Source organism: Equus quagga, chromosome 21 (genome assembly GCF_021613505.1).
Source record: "Equus quagga isolate Etosha38 chromosome 21, UCLA_HA_Equagga_1.0, whole genome shotgun sequence".
NCBI lineage: Eukaryota > Metazoa > Chordata > Mammalia > Perissodactyla > Equidae > Equus > Equus quagga.
The window spans coordinates 29,805,124-29,819,772 of record NC_060287.1 but is presented as its reverse complement, the minus strand read 5'-3'; the positions used below and the strand labels follow the sequence as shown (position 1 = coordinate 29,819,772).

The window sequence follows — 14,649 nt, the reverse complement described above, 5'->3', positions numbered from 1 at the left end:
ATCAAGCCCTAACCCCTCTGGCTTGTGTCTTACCTCCCTGATCTTCTGACTTATCAGTATTTCAACCACAATGCTCTCGTTTTTGTTCCTCACACACACCAAGCTCATTTTTGCCTTAGGACTTTTGCAATTGCTGTTCCTTTTGCCTGGAAGGCTTCTCTCCTAGGTCTTCACATGGCTCTCATCTCTAAGTCAGCTCCTCAGAAAATTCTTTCTGACCACCCTGCCCCATGGGTCACTCTCTATCGTGTTACCCTGTTTTACAGAATTTTTTATCTATTTGCTTGCTTCCCCCACTTGACAAGAAGCTCCATAACAGCAGGAGCCATGAAGTCTTGCTCAGCACCAGGCTCCCAGTAACTAGGACACACAATAGGGGCTTAAAAATATTGGTTTAATCTCATAAAACCACAGATTCTGGCCAAAAAAAAAAAAAAAAAAATCAAACAAAAGAAAAATAAACTCCCCCTGAAATAGTTGGGTCCAGAGTAAAAAACGAATTATGCCGTGGAAAGAAGAACGTACAGGCATACTTACAGAATTTCCTGGAATGCAGCTGGTACCCTTAGGCAAGTCACAACATCACTGCACCCATTTTCCACTTCTTAACACTGGGGAGCTGAACAAAATTACTGCTCAACCCTCTGCTGCCCTTAATTCCACAGTGTTAACATCTGCATTAACATATGCAGACAATAACCCTGGAAAAGTGACGCCCCAGTCACCCAGAAGGTTTGGTGATAAAGAAGGTGGGGAGAGAGAAGATAACATGGAAACCGAGAGCCTTTAGAAAAACCGTGCTTGGACACGCTCTACCTCCCTTTTGTGAAATCTGGTCTTAGGCAAGTTATTCAACTTCTTAGAATCTTGGTTCTCTCATTTAAATAACAAGGCTAGGGGGGCCGGCCCGGTGGGTCAGCGGTTAAGTTTGCACGTTTCCCTTCTCGGCGGCCTGGGGTTCGCCTGGTTCGGATCCTGGGTGTGGACATGGCACTGCTTGGCAAGCCATGCTGTGGCAGGTGTCCCACATATAAAGTAGAGGAAGATGGGCACGGATGTTAGCTCAGGGCCAGTCTTCTTCAGCAAAAAGAGGAGGATTGGCAGCAGATGTCAGCTCACGGCTAATCTTCCTCAAAAAAAAAAAAAAGGCTAGTAATTTCTGCATACTTTTAGGGTTATTGTTGTGAGCAAATAAAATACTTTATGTGAAGGCACACTCTCTAAGGGCTAGGAAATGCCTGGTCAGATAATTTTTACTATTCATTAGGAAATAATGATAATAGTAATCAATTATTTTGTTCTCAGTAGCCAGAAGAAGTGTAAGAAAAACATTAGCCCGGGTTGAGCTGAGAGGTGGAACTAGAAATACTATCAGAGGCCAGATCTCTGAGTAACTCGGACAAAGTGGATGAGGATCGTGTACTTGAACTTTTCTTACGTTCTGATATTCCCTCGTGATTGATCTCTTGAAAATAGTTTAATGTTGATGTGATGAGAACAAGGGGAGAAAAGGCAGTGGAGAAGCCCAGGGGCAGAGCTACTGAGGGACTGGCAGGAAGTCAGATCCGAAATTCCAGGTCCCCTGGGTGGCAGTGTCAGGTTACTTAGGAGACAGTAAAACCCTCGGCACAGTGAGGCCACCACCTCCTGAAAGTTAAATCAGCAGTATCTCCAGAGCTGAAATTCCTCTGGCAGGAAGGAATGAGAGAAGACATATTAAATGTTGAGGGAAGAATTACTGACACCCAGGTTTGAGGGAAAAAGAGGAAACGGGATGCCTCTGGTTATCTGACCCTTTCTCCACTCTGAGGTTTCCTCTTGCAGCACCGGAAGGGAGGCCAAAAGAAAACTAAACACCCTTTAGCTGTTTTAACACATGGGTCCTGACCAAACGTTGGCTAGGAGGACCTTCAGAGATTCAGAGTAACTTCCACGTAAATCAGCTGGTTAACTAAGGGCTTAGGAACCGTGAACACGCGACGGACAAGACCAACAGGCCTGGCCACTCGGGGGCCGCACTGCTCACTCCTGCTCTTCCAGCCTTTGCTCTTGAGCTTTCCTTCTCTTGGATCACTATCCTACTTGCCTAACCCTAAACCTGCACCTTTCCCCTTATAAAAACCAGTCTGGTGGCTAAACTTCACCAAAGAAAGGCAATGCATAGCTTGTTCTTAAATCTATCAGGTAAAAGCAGAGCATTTATTTATCTCAGCGTATCATAAATTGTATCAGAGACAACCCGAATTACTGCTGACTGCCCCCTCCCAAATCCACTTCGCTTTATCACCTGTCATCAGATATATCAGGTCTGAGAGAGGGAAAGAAATTCTATCCACAATTTTCATGTTTTGTTTAAACTGTCTAAGAACTTTCCCATGAATCAGATGTTGGATCCCATTACTGTAATCTTTAAATCAAGCTAAATAATTAAAGTCTAGGGTGAGAACAGAGAAGAAATCAGAACTGTTGCTGATCTTGGTCAACTATTTACTATTTAATTTTTAAGAACAACATCTGGCTAAAAGATAACTTTTTATAGAATCGTGTTTTTAATTGAGATAACAATGTTTATTTTTTTTCTTGCTTCATTTTGTTCTAAGAATGAATTTAACGTGGCCAATTGTAATGTGGCCAAGTGCCTCAATACTGTGAATTAAACAATATATTTCTAGACCCATAATCCCAAGGACTTGTTTATACACAAGAAAAAAACAAAAATGTTATGGAAACAGAAAACCAAAAGGAAGTATGCGACAATGTGAAGGGTCAAGAATCCAGTAAAAGCAAGGAAAAGAAAAAAGACGCAGCAGAGGACTGCCAATCTGTTCCTTTTCCCTGACACTCTGCACCTGTGCTTTCATTTCAGCTACTCTCATCCTCTGGTTACGCAGAATGTGAACGGACTCCTTCTCCTCTAGCACTATCCTCCCGCATAGGGCCATCATTTTTCAGACAGAATTACCTCCTAGAATTTCACAATGCTACAAACTGAGAGGGGAAAAAAAAGCGAAATATTTATTTTTAAAATATACAATGCAATATAGGAACCAATTCCTTTTCAGACTTACCAAATGCTGGTGCACTAGAAATAGCAACAGGTTGCTGTTTCATAACCGGGGGAAGTGCGGAGGGGAGTTGATATCCTTGTAGCTTCAGTTTGATAAGTTTCATAGCAATGGAAAACTCCACTTGATCCATTCTTCCATCATTATTCATATCAGCTAGCGCCCTGCAAACCAACAGCATGGGCTTAGAACAACTATGACCTTAAAGGAACCTCTCCCAAACCACCCCTCCCACCCACACACAAAAACAAAATAATCAGCTCCCTTAATCCTGGAAAGAACAAAACAGAACAAAACAAAGCAAACCAAAACAAAACTTGTTTACCAAGCTATAGGGAGGAACCTAGACATACTGACAAGATTTTATATAAATATAAAATACTTTTTATTGTGTTATTCTTTACTTATATGATATACAAGGTAGTTTTTCAGTCTCAGTGTCAGGATCTGTATTTTGGACATCAAGCGGGCTTTCTTTTTGGAGTGATGAAAATGTTCTAAAACTGGATAGTGGTGATGGTTGCACAACCCTGTGACTAGACTAAAAACCAATGAATTATATTCTTTAAAACTGTGAATTTTATTATGTGAATTATGTGACAATAAGCTGTTTTAAAAAAGCATTTAGAAACAGTTTATTTCTAGAGATAATTAGGTTGCATCAGCTCTGTGGGGTTCTACAAACCTCACCATGGAGGCATGACGTGCTATCCTATGCTATGATACTATACTTTTAAAGCTGTGAAAATCAATTAAATGAGCTTACAAATGTATTTACTATTTGAAAATGGTACTCAAACAAGTGGAACTTCCAATGAGCTATTATGTATTTTCTCAAAAAAGAGTAAGCAAAAGGAAGGAGTTTGTAATTGCCACTGGAAACTATATTATGCACACCCAAATTGTATGTATTCATGACTTAACCTCTTCTGCATGAAAAATGTTCATTCAGATTTCATTTTTTTTAGTCCAGATATAAAAAGCATGAGGATTTATTTTTAAAATCTATCTTAAGAAAAATTTTAGAAGACCAGCTACTCCAATTAAAATCCCAAGACTAACAATCTCTTAAATGAGCCACATCCAGATAGTGTCCAAAAAAGAAAATTAAGTTACACAGAAAATCATCCTGTACGTCTGGAGTTAACTCAAAGAAAGAAAACACGAAACACATGACAAGTGTGACAACAATAAAGACTAAAAATCTCTAAAAATGATAAAAATTGTAAAAGTCAACACTATCATTTAGGAAAATAAGATCAGAAAGCGGGAAATGGAACGCCATGGCTCAAAAACCTCCTTTTTGCCTCCTATAGGAGCAGCCTGGTCCTTGTGCAGTCAGTGATGCCCCTGCTTCAGGAAACCACCCAGTGGAATCTAAACTGCACCCACGCTCACGAGCTTGAGCATCACTTCCCATATGTCTCCTGGTCATTGGGATTCCTACTACCATGAAATGCTCATTCACATCCTTTGCCAAGTTATCTGATGGATTGCATGTCTTTTTCTTGTCAGTTTATAAGCGTTTATTGTATATTAGTAACTGTTTATCTGTCAATTGTTGATTTTTAAAAATTCATTACCTGTCTGTCCATTATATTTACCATGTAGAAATTCCACATTTTTATATATGAAATATTTCTTTTATCACATAGCTTGTACTTTTTCAGTCTTTCATTTTCTAAGATTGTATTATTTTATTACATTTCAATCTTTAAATCAACTGCAGTTGTGTGTGTGCGTGTGGTATGTTACCCCAGGGGTCAACGATATTTCTTCCAGATGGAGATCTAGCTTTCCCAGCAATATTTATTAATGAGTCCATCTCTTCTCATTGAACTAAAAAATACTTTTGTTACTTATTAAATGCTCACATGATGCAAGACCTCTTTTTGGATTCTCTATTCTGATTCCCAGGCCGATATGACAATGGCCTGATCACACCGGCTCTATGGTACATTCTGATACATGGAATGGGTTTTTTTTCCTTAAACTTTGTCTGGCTATTCACGGACGTTTCTTTTTCCCTATGAACTTTAAAATCATTTATGTATTCTGCAAACAACCCTATTGGGATCCAAGCTGAAACTGTACTACATATATTAATTAATTTTTGGAGAACTGACATATTGATAGTTTGTCCACCAAAGAAAACAGTATGTCTTTCCATTTGTTCAGTTCTAATATCTCCTTTAATAAGATAATAGCACTTTCTTCATATAAATAATTCTTTTTCTTATTAAATGTATTCTTAGGAATTTTATCATTTTTGTCACTATTTTAAGTGGAACATTTCCCCCATTTTCATATTTACGTGTTCATTCCAAACACAGAGAAAAATTTTGCTTTTAATAATCATTTATGTTGTATTCAGCTATCGTATCAAACTTCTACGAATCTTACTTAATTTTTTTAAGCTAAAATCTCTTGGGTTTGGAAGTATACAATTACATAACCAACAAAAAAAAGAGGTAACTTTCTTTTCCAATATTTATACCATTCTTTTTTATTGGTCTTATTGCCTCTAAGACATTACTGAACACGTGAGCATCCCTGCTTAGCTCCGAGTTTAAATGAAATGGCTGTAGTGTTTCATCGTTTAGAAGAATATTTGGTAGTAATTTTTATAGAGTAGTTTGATATATTTAAGCAGTTCCCTTTTCTACTTATTAGAAATGATTATTATATATATTTTTTCTTTCTTTTGAGGAAGATTACCCCTGAGCTAACATCTGCCGCCAATCCTCCTCCTTTTGCTGAGGAAGACTAGCCCTGAGCTAACATCTGCACCCATCATCCTCTACTTTATATGTGGGATGCCTGCCACAGCATGGCTTGATAAGCGGTGCATATGTCTGTACCTGGGATCTGAACCGGTGAACCCTGGGGCACTGAAGCAGAGCGTGTGAACTTAACCGCTACACCACTGGGCCAGCCCCTGGTTATTATATTTTTTCCCAAATACCTAATCAGCATCTGCTGGGCTGACAAGTTTTCTTTTTCCATTTATCTGTTGATATAATAATGTTGAGATTTCTTAATTCTGAACCAATCTTGCACTCTCAGTATAAACTCAAGTTGGTCACAGTTTTCATTTACTATAGAATTCTATTTGCTAAGATTTTGTTTTGATTTTTTGCATCTATATTCATAATTGAGACTCGTCTCTCATTGCTTTATTTTTGCATTATCTTTCAGGTTTTATAAGGGAAGTTAAGTAGAATGAAATGGTGAACTTTCCTTGAGTTAAATAAAATGAAACAGTGAACTCTCCTTCTTTTGCTAAGTATTTCTAAAAAGACATAGAGCTATTGTAAACGGTTTTCAGGGAAAATAAAGTTTCCACTGATCGACATCAACATGCATACTTGAAAAAAGAATTAGGCACAGAGATTCCCACTCCCTATTCCCCATGCCCAATGCCCCTGAAACATGTGCTTCAGTGAGAAACAGAGATATCCAGTGTGGGACAATGAGTGGGCTAGGGGACAAGAGACTCTCTGGTAATGGCTTAATCAGAAGAGCTGAGGGTTTCTAAGAACCTTTGCACTGAAGTGCCTCAATGCGAAACGGGGGGAAACATGGAATCCTCAGGTTCCAGCCCCCACCACCACAATCCCAATATTTTTTTGGGAATTCTGTGTGGTCTTTCTTTAAAAATTGTTTCTCAACAAAACAGAGCTGTTGGGACTCCTCAGCAGTAAAACCTCAAAGCCCTTACGGAAATATAGTAGTTACACACAGCTCAGCAGCCCTGCCGTGATCCACTGGATCAGAGCTGGCATCCTATTTCTCAAGGCTGCTCTGCAAAAAGTGACTTCAGCTCTGCCATCCACTCCATCTCCCACTTATAGTCACTTTCCAGTTTACTCACTTCTAATAATCCCCCCAAAAGACTAACTAGTGTCCGTCAACTGATGATTGGATAAAGATGCCGTATATACATACAGTGGAATACTACTTGGCCATAAAAAAAGAGAAAAGCATCCCATTTGCATTAACATGAAAGGACCTGGAGGGAATTATGCTAAGCAAAATAAGCCAGACTGAGAAAGACAAACACCAGATGATTTCACTCATATGTGGAATATGAACAAACACACGGACAAAGAAAACAGTTCAGTGGTTACCAGGGGAAGGGGGGTTGGGGGTAGGCACAGGGGGTAAAGGGGAGCAGTTATGTGGTGACAGACAAGAAATAACGTACGACTGAAATCTCATCAATGTAAACTATTATAAACTCAATAAAAATAAAAAAATATATATGCTAAGAAAAGCATAAGTCAAACAATTGCTGTATATGACTCTTGAAAATGAACTGATCTTAAATACAATGTTTAGCCTGATATTAAAATCTGTACACAGCAGCAGGCAGGGTTGAGATAAGAGAGGGGCCACAGGTATGCTGAATATTAACGGTAAGTTTTTTGATTTGTACAAATAAACCATGCATTAATATCATCCACTGTTGGTGGGAAAAAGTGCTTCAACTCCAAACAGAGGGAATCTGGCAACATCCACAGAACTATATGCACATTGAGTCTGTGACGCAGCAACTCCACTCCTAGGAATTTACCCTGAAGATGCACCTCAAACAATGGGAAGAAAAAAAATACACACACACACACACACACACACACACACACACACACACACTTTAGCTCATTCACTGCTGCATTATTTGTAATTGCAAAATATTGGGAATAACTGAATGCACATACATAGATTAATTGAACAAACTATGGTATATCTTCCACAATGAGTACTATATAACTGTAAAAAAAAAAAGAGAGAGAGAGACAGACAGACAGATCTCTTTGGAATGATATGAGTGATTTCCAGGATGTGTTGTTAAGTGAGAAAAGGAAAGAATAAAAGAACATTTATAGGAGGTTACCTTAAAAGAAGGAAGAGGAAATAATTTAAATATAAATATGCACACATAATGTATCGTGGATCTGCTTTTCTTCCACAAAAAGAAACAAAGGAAGAATAATAAGAAACTAATAGAACAGGTGGGGACGGGATGAAGGGAGAGGAGAGGCAGCGACACTTCTCTGAGTTCACTTTTTTGTATACTTTCGGCATTTGGAACCGTGTTGTGTTATGTATTCAAAAAAATAACATTAAGGCCGCAAAGACGAGAGGAGACCCACAAACTGAATAAAAACATAGGGCCGGCCCCGTGGCCAAGTGGTTAAGTTCTCGCGCTTCGCTCTGGCGGCCCAGGGTTTCGCTGGTTCAAGTCCTGGGCGCGGACATGGCACCGCTCATCAGGCCATGTTGAGGCGGCGTCCCACGTGCCACAACTAGAAGGACCCACAACTAAAAATATGCAACTATGTACTGGGGGGGCTTTGGGGAGAAAAAGCAAAAATAAAATCTTTTTTAAAAAAAATACTGATTGAAAACAAAAATAAATAGACCGAATAGTATTTTAAATAAATAACATATCCACATAGAACGAAGGGAAAAAAACCTAATTGAAGTAACTTCTAACCACGGTACTTCATATACCCTCAGTCTTATAAACAAAAAGAACTTTGACATCATCTTGAACTCCACTGAGGAAGTCTGGCGTCTGTAGTGGAGACGAGTGGAGCGATTCTGAAACGACTTTGTTTGTATCATAGCATTAAGGGAAAAGACCAGCCTCCTCTCGCCCCATCTCACTCACTGCACCAGGGCTCATGCCTGTGGATTCCTTTAGGAGCCCACCTCAGCCACAAAGGCTTGTCATGGGCTGCTCACCCCTCACTGTGCAGATTAATCCAGCCTAGTCATTCATTCATTCGTTTGTTCATCCAACAAACACTGGCGTTAAAACTGTGAAAAAGACAGGGTCGGCCCTCACAGAGCTTATCTTTTAGTACAAGTAGACACTAAACGAGAAAACCAATCGGATTATTCCACATGATAGGTGCTACTGAGAAACAAAACAAGCTAACGGGAAAGAGGAGACGGCGGGCCGCAGCAGGTGCAGAGGGAACTACTTTAGACTAGCAGTCAGGAAACACTTCTCTGGGGAGGTGCCATATGAACTGAAACCTGAAGGGTAAGGAGCCAGCTATGCGCGGATCTAGACGAACTGCCTGACAGGAAGAGGAAATGCCAAGTGCAATGACCCTGAGACAAGAAGCCCGGCCCGTTTAAAGAACAGACACGAGGTCACTGCAACTGGAGTGTAAAAACTGAGGAAGAGAGCGGTGCAAAATAAGAGAAGGGGGAAAAAGCAAGAGCCAGATGATATTGGGCCTTACGGCCTTGGTAATGACTTGGGATTTCCTTCTCATTGGAGAGTTTTAAGCGGATTTACCTTTTACAAAGATTGTTTGGGTGCTGTTTGGAGACTGGAATCTAAGGTGGCAAGTGTGAAAGAGAGACTCCAGTCAGGATGCTCAACCGTGGGCCCAGGAGAGATGACAGATTAGGATGGGAGCAGTGGAGGCAGACAGAAGCGGCCAGACTGGGGATAAAGTCTGTAAATAGAGTCAAAAGTATATGCTGATGGAACGAATGTGTAGGGTGAGGAAAAGAGAGTAATCAGGCATGGCTCCTAGCAGCTGGACAGATGCTCAATGCCATGAACTGAGATGGGGAAGACTCAGGCATGGGGAGGCAGGCGGGGAGGAACAGGAGTCCTGGATGACTGGTTTTTAGTGAGTGAGTGTGGCAAATTGGTCGTGTTGGGGGTGGAAGGCCCTTCTGACATATAGTCAGAAGCATCCTAACATAGTGCATGTTACATAGCTGTTTGCCCTGCCCCCACGACCCATCCCTGAACCACGTCAACAAGCTGTTCAAATCTTTGCCTGTATGTCTCCGGCTCCCTCCTCCTCTCTCAGGGCCCATTTCCAGGTGGGGCTCCCTCCCTTCCCCTCCTTTCTCTCCTTAAAAGCCTCTAATCTCTACTTCTGTGGCCCCTACTCCCTCTAATTCCAAAGCCCTCATTCAACCTTTTTTCTTTCCTATACCTTCAAGGCTATTGTCCGTTCCCCTCTGCTTTCTTCTCTTCCCTCTCCACACCAGCCCAAGGCTGGAACAATTTTAAGCATTTAAGTTGCCAAAAGGATATATGATATTTGCCAGTTTCCTTCCAGTTCCTTACTAGTAAGACAATTTCTAGGAAGATGAATCATCTTTGGCCACTATTATAATTTGGCATTACACACACTGACTTGACCCTGTATTCTGAGAATTCAGGTTTTCCTTTATTCTTAATTGGAAATTGGACTGGACAGATAGGTAGACCCAAAGTATTAGTAGGTTAAAGTTCAAAAGTTCATCAAGGGGTTATATAGTTTTTACAAGGAACAAAAATTAGAAAGTTTCCAACATATACTCCCCAGCAGTCCACATCACTCATCTATTTGAACCGAGGTCCAGAGCAAAGAAAGTAAGGCCCAGAGAGAGAGAGAGACTAGAAATAGTTCCAATCCAAAATCTTCTTCTTCCCCAGATGACTGACATCGAGACGGCCTAAAACCCAGACTCAAACCCTCTCCTGACCAAAAGGGGCACGCGCCTTCCCAGTGACCCCACCAGAAAAACCACCTGAGAACACAGAAGGAGCATGAGAGACAGAGAAGGAAAACTATTCCATTAGGTCAGCTGTTATTATTTATAAATTTAAAACCTAAATTTGAAAAGGTCAAGTATTGCCCAGGGTTACAAAGCGACCAAGCATCAGAGGCAGCGCGGAAGGATACTTCTCACCCATACTTTGCACTACTCTACTCCACCATCTTCCCAGCACATCTGTGCTTCAGGAAATTTTCGATTATTTCCAAAGGGATTTCTTTTGAGAAAAGATACTTAGAGGCATGGTTTTCCCCCCGACTAGCAATTCTTGTCAAGAAAAATATGCCATCACAAATTTATTTAACAAAATGTCAGAAAAAATTAAAGACAAAGAACATTTTGATTTGACGTAAGACTGCCAATTCATCATCTGTATTGCTAATAAAAATTTTCACTATAAAAATATTAAGCTGCGGGGCCAGCTCCGTGGCCGTGTGGTTAGGTTCACACGCTCTGCTTCGATGGCCCAGGGTTTTGCCAGTTCAGATCCTGGGTGCAGACATGGCACTGCTCATCAGGCCACGCTGAGGCGGCGTCCCACATGGCACAGCCAGAAGCAGTCACATCTAGGATATACAACTATGTACTGGGGGGCTTCAGAGAGAACAAGAAAAAAAAGGAAAAAAGAAAACGAAGATTGGCAACAGATGTTGGCTCAGGTGCCAATGCTCAGGTGCCAATCTTTAAAAAAAACAATATTAAGTTGGAAAAATGACTTTGGTATACTTAGCTAAAAACAGTTTGGAAAACTAACAAATGTTTTAATTGAAAAAAAGTGAATTTACTAGATAATACTTTATTTTTCTCCATTACACTTATTAACATGTGACAATTTTTATACTCCTATCGACTACCTCGTTCCACTAGATTACAATTTCTATGACAGTAGGAATTTTGTCTATTTTGTTCACCGCTGTATCCTCAGACCTACAACAGTCACTGACCCATAGCAGACATCTGATAAATATTTTTCCACTGCTGATTGAATAAATGCCAAGTGAGATTTTCTTACAGCAGAGTATTCATCATTAGACTGCTTTTTGAATGAACCTTCACAAATTGGGGAATAAAGCATAAAAGCAGAATTCAGTGGAGGAAGTTAAGCCTGGGAAAGGAAGGTTCCAGTCAGAGATCTTGACGATGGTGTGAAACATAAGCATACGCCAGAACGTAAAGCAAAAGAAGCTTGTTACAATTAACACAGATGTCACAAGTCTCTTGCATTTAAACTTAGGCACTTAATGGACAGGTCAGAGTCGTTGTGCTCACATGTCCATGAGTCCTTGTGCTCTCGCTTGCTCTCTCCTTCCCAGCCTTTTATTTTATTTTAAAAGTAACTCCAAAACTTTGGTCATCTGATTTTTCTAGCTCAAAGTAGATCAGAAGTTAGAGCTAAGGACGTCATCAGAGGACGCTCACAAGCTGAGACGGCTGCAGCCAATATGCTGACAACCAGGAAAAAGAAAATAAAGCAGACACCAAAAACAGCACAGGAATCTGGTATCATTTAGTTTCCGTTCAAATATATCCATCCACAAATATATACAGATAATAAGTATATATATATATTTCCCATAGAAGTTTTGCTATTTCAGAACATAGTAAATGATTTTCACACTGATGACGCTCATAATCAAGCTTAGACTATGTTCTGTAGACCCTGCTTGAAGGCAACGAGGAACTACGTCAATCTTTGTTAATTTCCATAAAACTATAAAGAAAAAGACTGATCATTTGAGGGGACAAGCAATGAGTTGGACAACTGAGTTATGTAGAATATCCGGTCCCCAATGATGATAGCAGCTCCTTTTTGGGTTTCGTTCTGAAGGCCTATTATTCCACACCAACTCTTTTATTTACAGTTTGTCCACTAATCCTCTCAACAACCCTGTAAGCAAAGTACGTCTTCCCATTTTCTAGATTAGAAAACTGAGGTTAGAGATGATAAATACATGTTCCAAATCATAAAGACAGAAAATAGTACAGCTGGGATTCAAAGTCAGGTGTCAGACTACAAATCATGTGCTCTTTCTAGTACAGCAAGCTGCCTCCCCAACACTGAGGAGCCCGGGGATATGAAGATTAACTATAAGAACCACACAGTGGGGGAAAATGTGGCTTCTTGGCAACAGAATTCCGCATAGCTCCCCAAAATCATAAACCTAGAACCCAAAACCATATCTGCCACCCTTTTTCACTCACTCTCTTTCCTTCCTGTGGTTTCAAAGGACTGAATGTGAATTTGTGATAGTTAATCAGGAATTCAACAATATTTATTATGCACCCTCCTTGTACAACATTGTAATAAACACTGGTTATTTCACTATTTCACTGGTTACTTCACAACGAACCCTCAAACATTTTCTTTACTTTTTATCCAATGAAACATACAGAACCATTACATTATAAAGCAAGAGATGTGGACATTCAGATGAGTATGGGTGATGTGGATGAAGCCAAACAAACTGGTGAGAAAACAGCAAAACACAGATTTCACGACTGGAAATTCAACTTTGTGACAGTGTTATCTTGCAAATGTCACCACTTTTTTTTATTAGTCCCATATTAGAAAGATATTTTTTCAGAAGCATTTCTCAGGTAAGAAGCAGCAGAGTATTTCAGACTAGAGATATTTGTTCTCCTTCTATATGTTAAGAAATTATATTATCGGAATATTGTACTTTACCTTCTGCTTACATGAAGTTCCAACTTACCATATCTGTGCTAAAACAGGCTGAGGTAACCCAGATTGAAAAAAAAAGTTTCTAGCTTGATCACCTGCAAATCAAATGGAGAAAGTTTCAGAATAAACAACAGCTGACAAAAATTCTCTTACAGCAAAATTATAAAAATAAGAAAGAGGCTGGTACTCCTGTACATAATACATTGAACACATGATAAAAGCCAAATGGTAAGTCTATAAGTGACAGCAAAATGAACCCATCAGCATTTACTTTAGAACATAACACTTTAAAAAACCACCTCAAAAGGGCAGGGGTAAACTGTCCATTTTCATTAATATGCTGTTAACTAAGATGGTGACAGTTACACATTAACGATAAAGCGAATCTACAGGAATCTTCGGGAAACTGATGACCCATACTTCTACTTTATAAAAAAGTTCTTTGCCATTCCCAATATCCACAGTTCAAATTTTTGGCATTTCTAATACATTTATAGAGAATAAGTAATAAGGATTAAAAGAATCACATCAATTTGAGATTAAGAATTAATAAAGAGAACTATGAGACATACGCAAAAACAAGTCCCCAGGAAATCCAGATCCCATTTTTTCTAAAGCTAATTCCTGAAGAGTAATCAAACAGGAAAGATAATAGAAACGGCAAAGTACAAAAGGATCTTTGGGGACACAGCAATAAGAGAATTCCTTTTTTTTTTTCTCTTTAAATGTTCAGAATCTGTTAATTTACTTAAGTTTCCCAAGCCAGTTCAAGATGAGAATTAAGCAAGTGTTTTCACTCGGGAACCACAGTCTAATGCTACATTACTTAAAGAATGTGGTCCATTCATCTTAACCAGTTTCCATCACCAGGGACATGCCTGAAACGAGTGACCTGACATCCATCAGAGACTGCAAACAGGCTTGAACGCATCACAGGAAACACAACTGTAAACATACAGGCTCAAGGCCAAGACAATCAGGGAAAAGGTCCCCTCGGTCATATGTGCCCACCTTATCTCTGCATAACAGGTTTCCCACAGATATATGCACTACTGATAAGTAAAAATACTACTCCAATTACCAGTAATAAATCCAGATATTGGTTTTAAACTATGGAACTGTTGATCATGCTTCGCTCTTTCCTCTGCAGTTATGGTCCAGATATCCAGGCTGCCTACAATCCAAAGAAAACACAAAGAAATTATTCAGTGAGAACACAAAGCACTCCCACACACTATTTCCACAGTACTTTAAGATTCCGTCAACACATTATAAATGATTTGATAAATTAACATCCGTTTGTCCTTGGGAGTTATGCAT

General features: G+C 39.7%; 1 protein-coding gene across 1 annotated transcript in view; it reads right to left on the bottom strand.

The window, feature by feature from the left end:
• The window catches only part of ITSN1 (intersectin 1), a 203,270-nt gene that overhangs the window by 128,294 nt on the left and 60,327 nt on the right, over positions 1 to 14,649 (bottom strand). The window contains exons 3-5 of the mRNA XM_046648063.1: positions 14,411 to 14,503; positions 13,361 to 13,424; positions 3,069 to 3,229 (exon numbers count right to left, since the gene is read on the bottom strand). Of these exons, the coding sequence (XP_046504019.1) occupies positions 3,069 to 3,229; positions 13,361 to 13,424; positions 14,411 to 14,503 (318 nt within the window). The remainder of the gene's footprint in view (positions 1 to 3,068; positions 3,230 to 13,360; positions 13,425 to 14,410; positions 14,504 to 14,649) is intronic.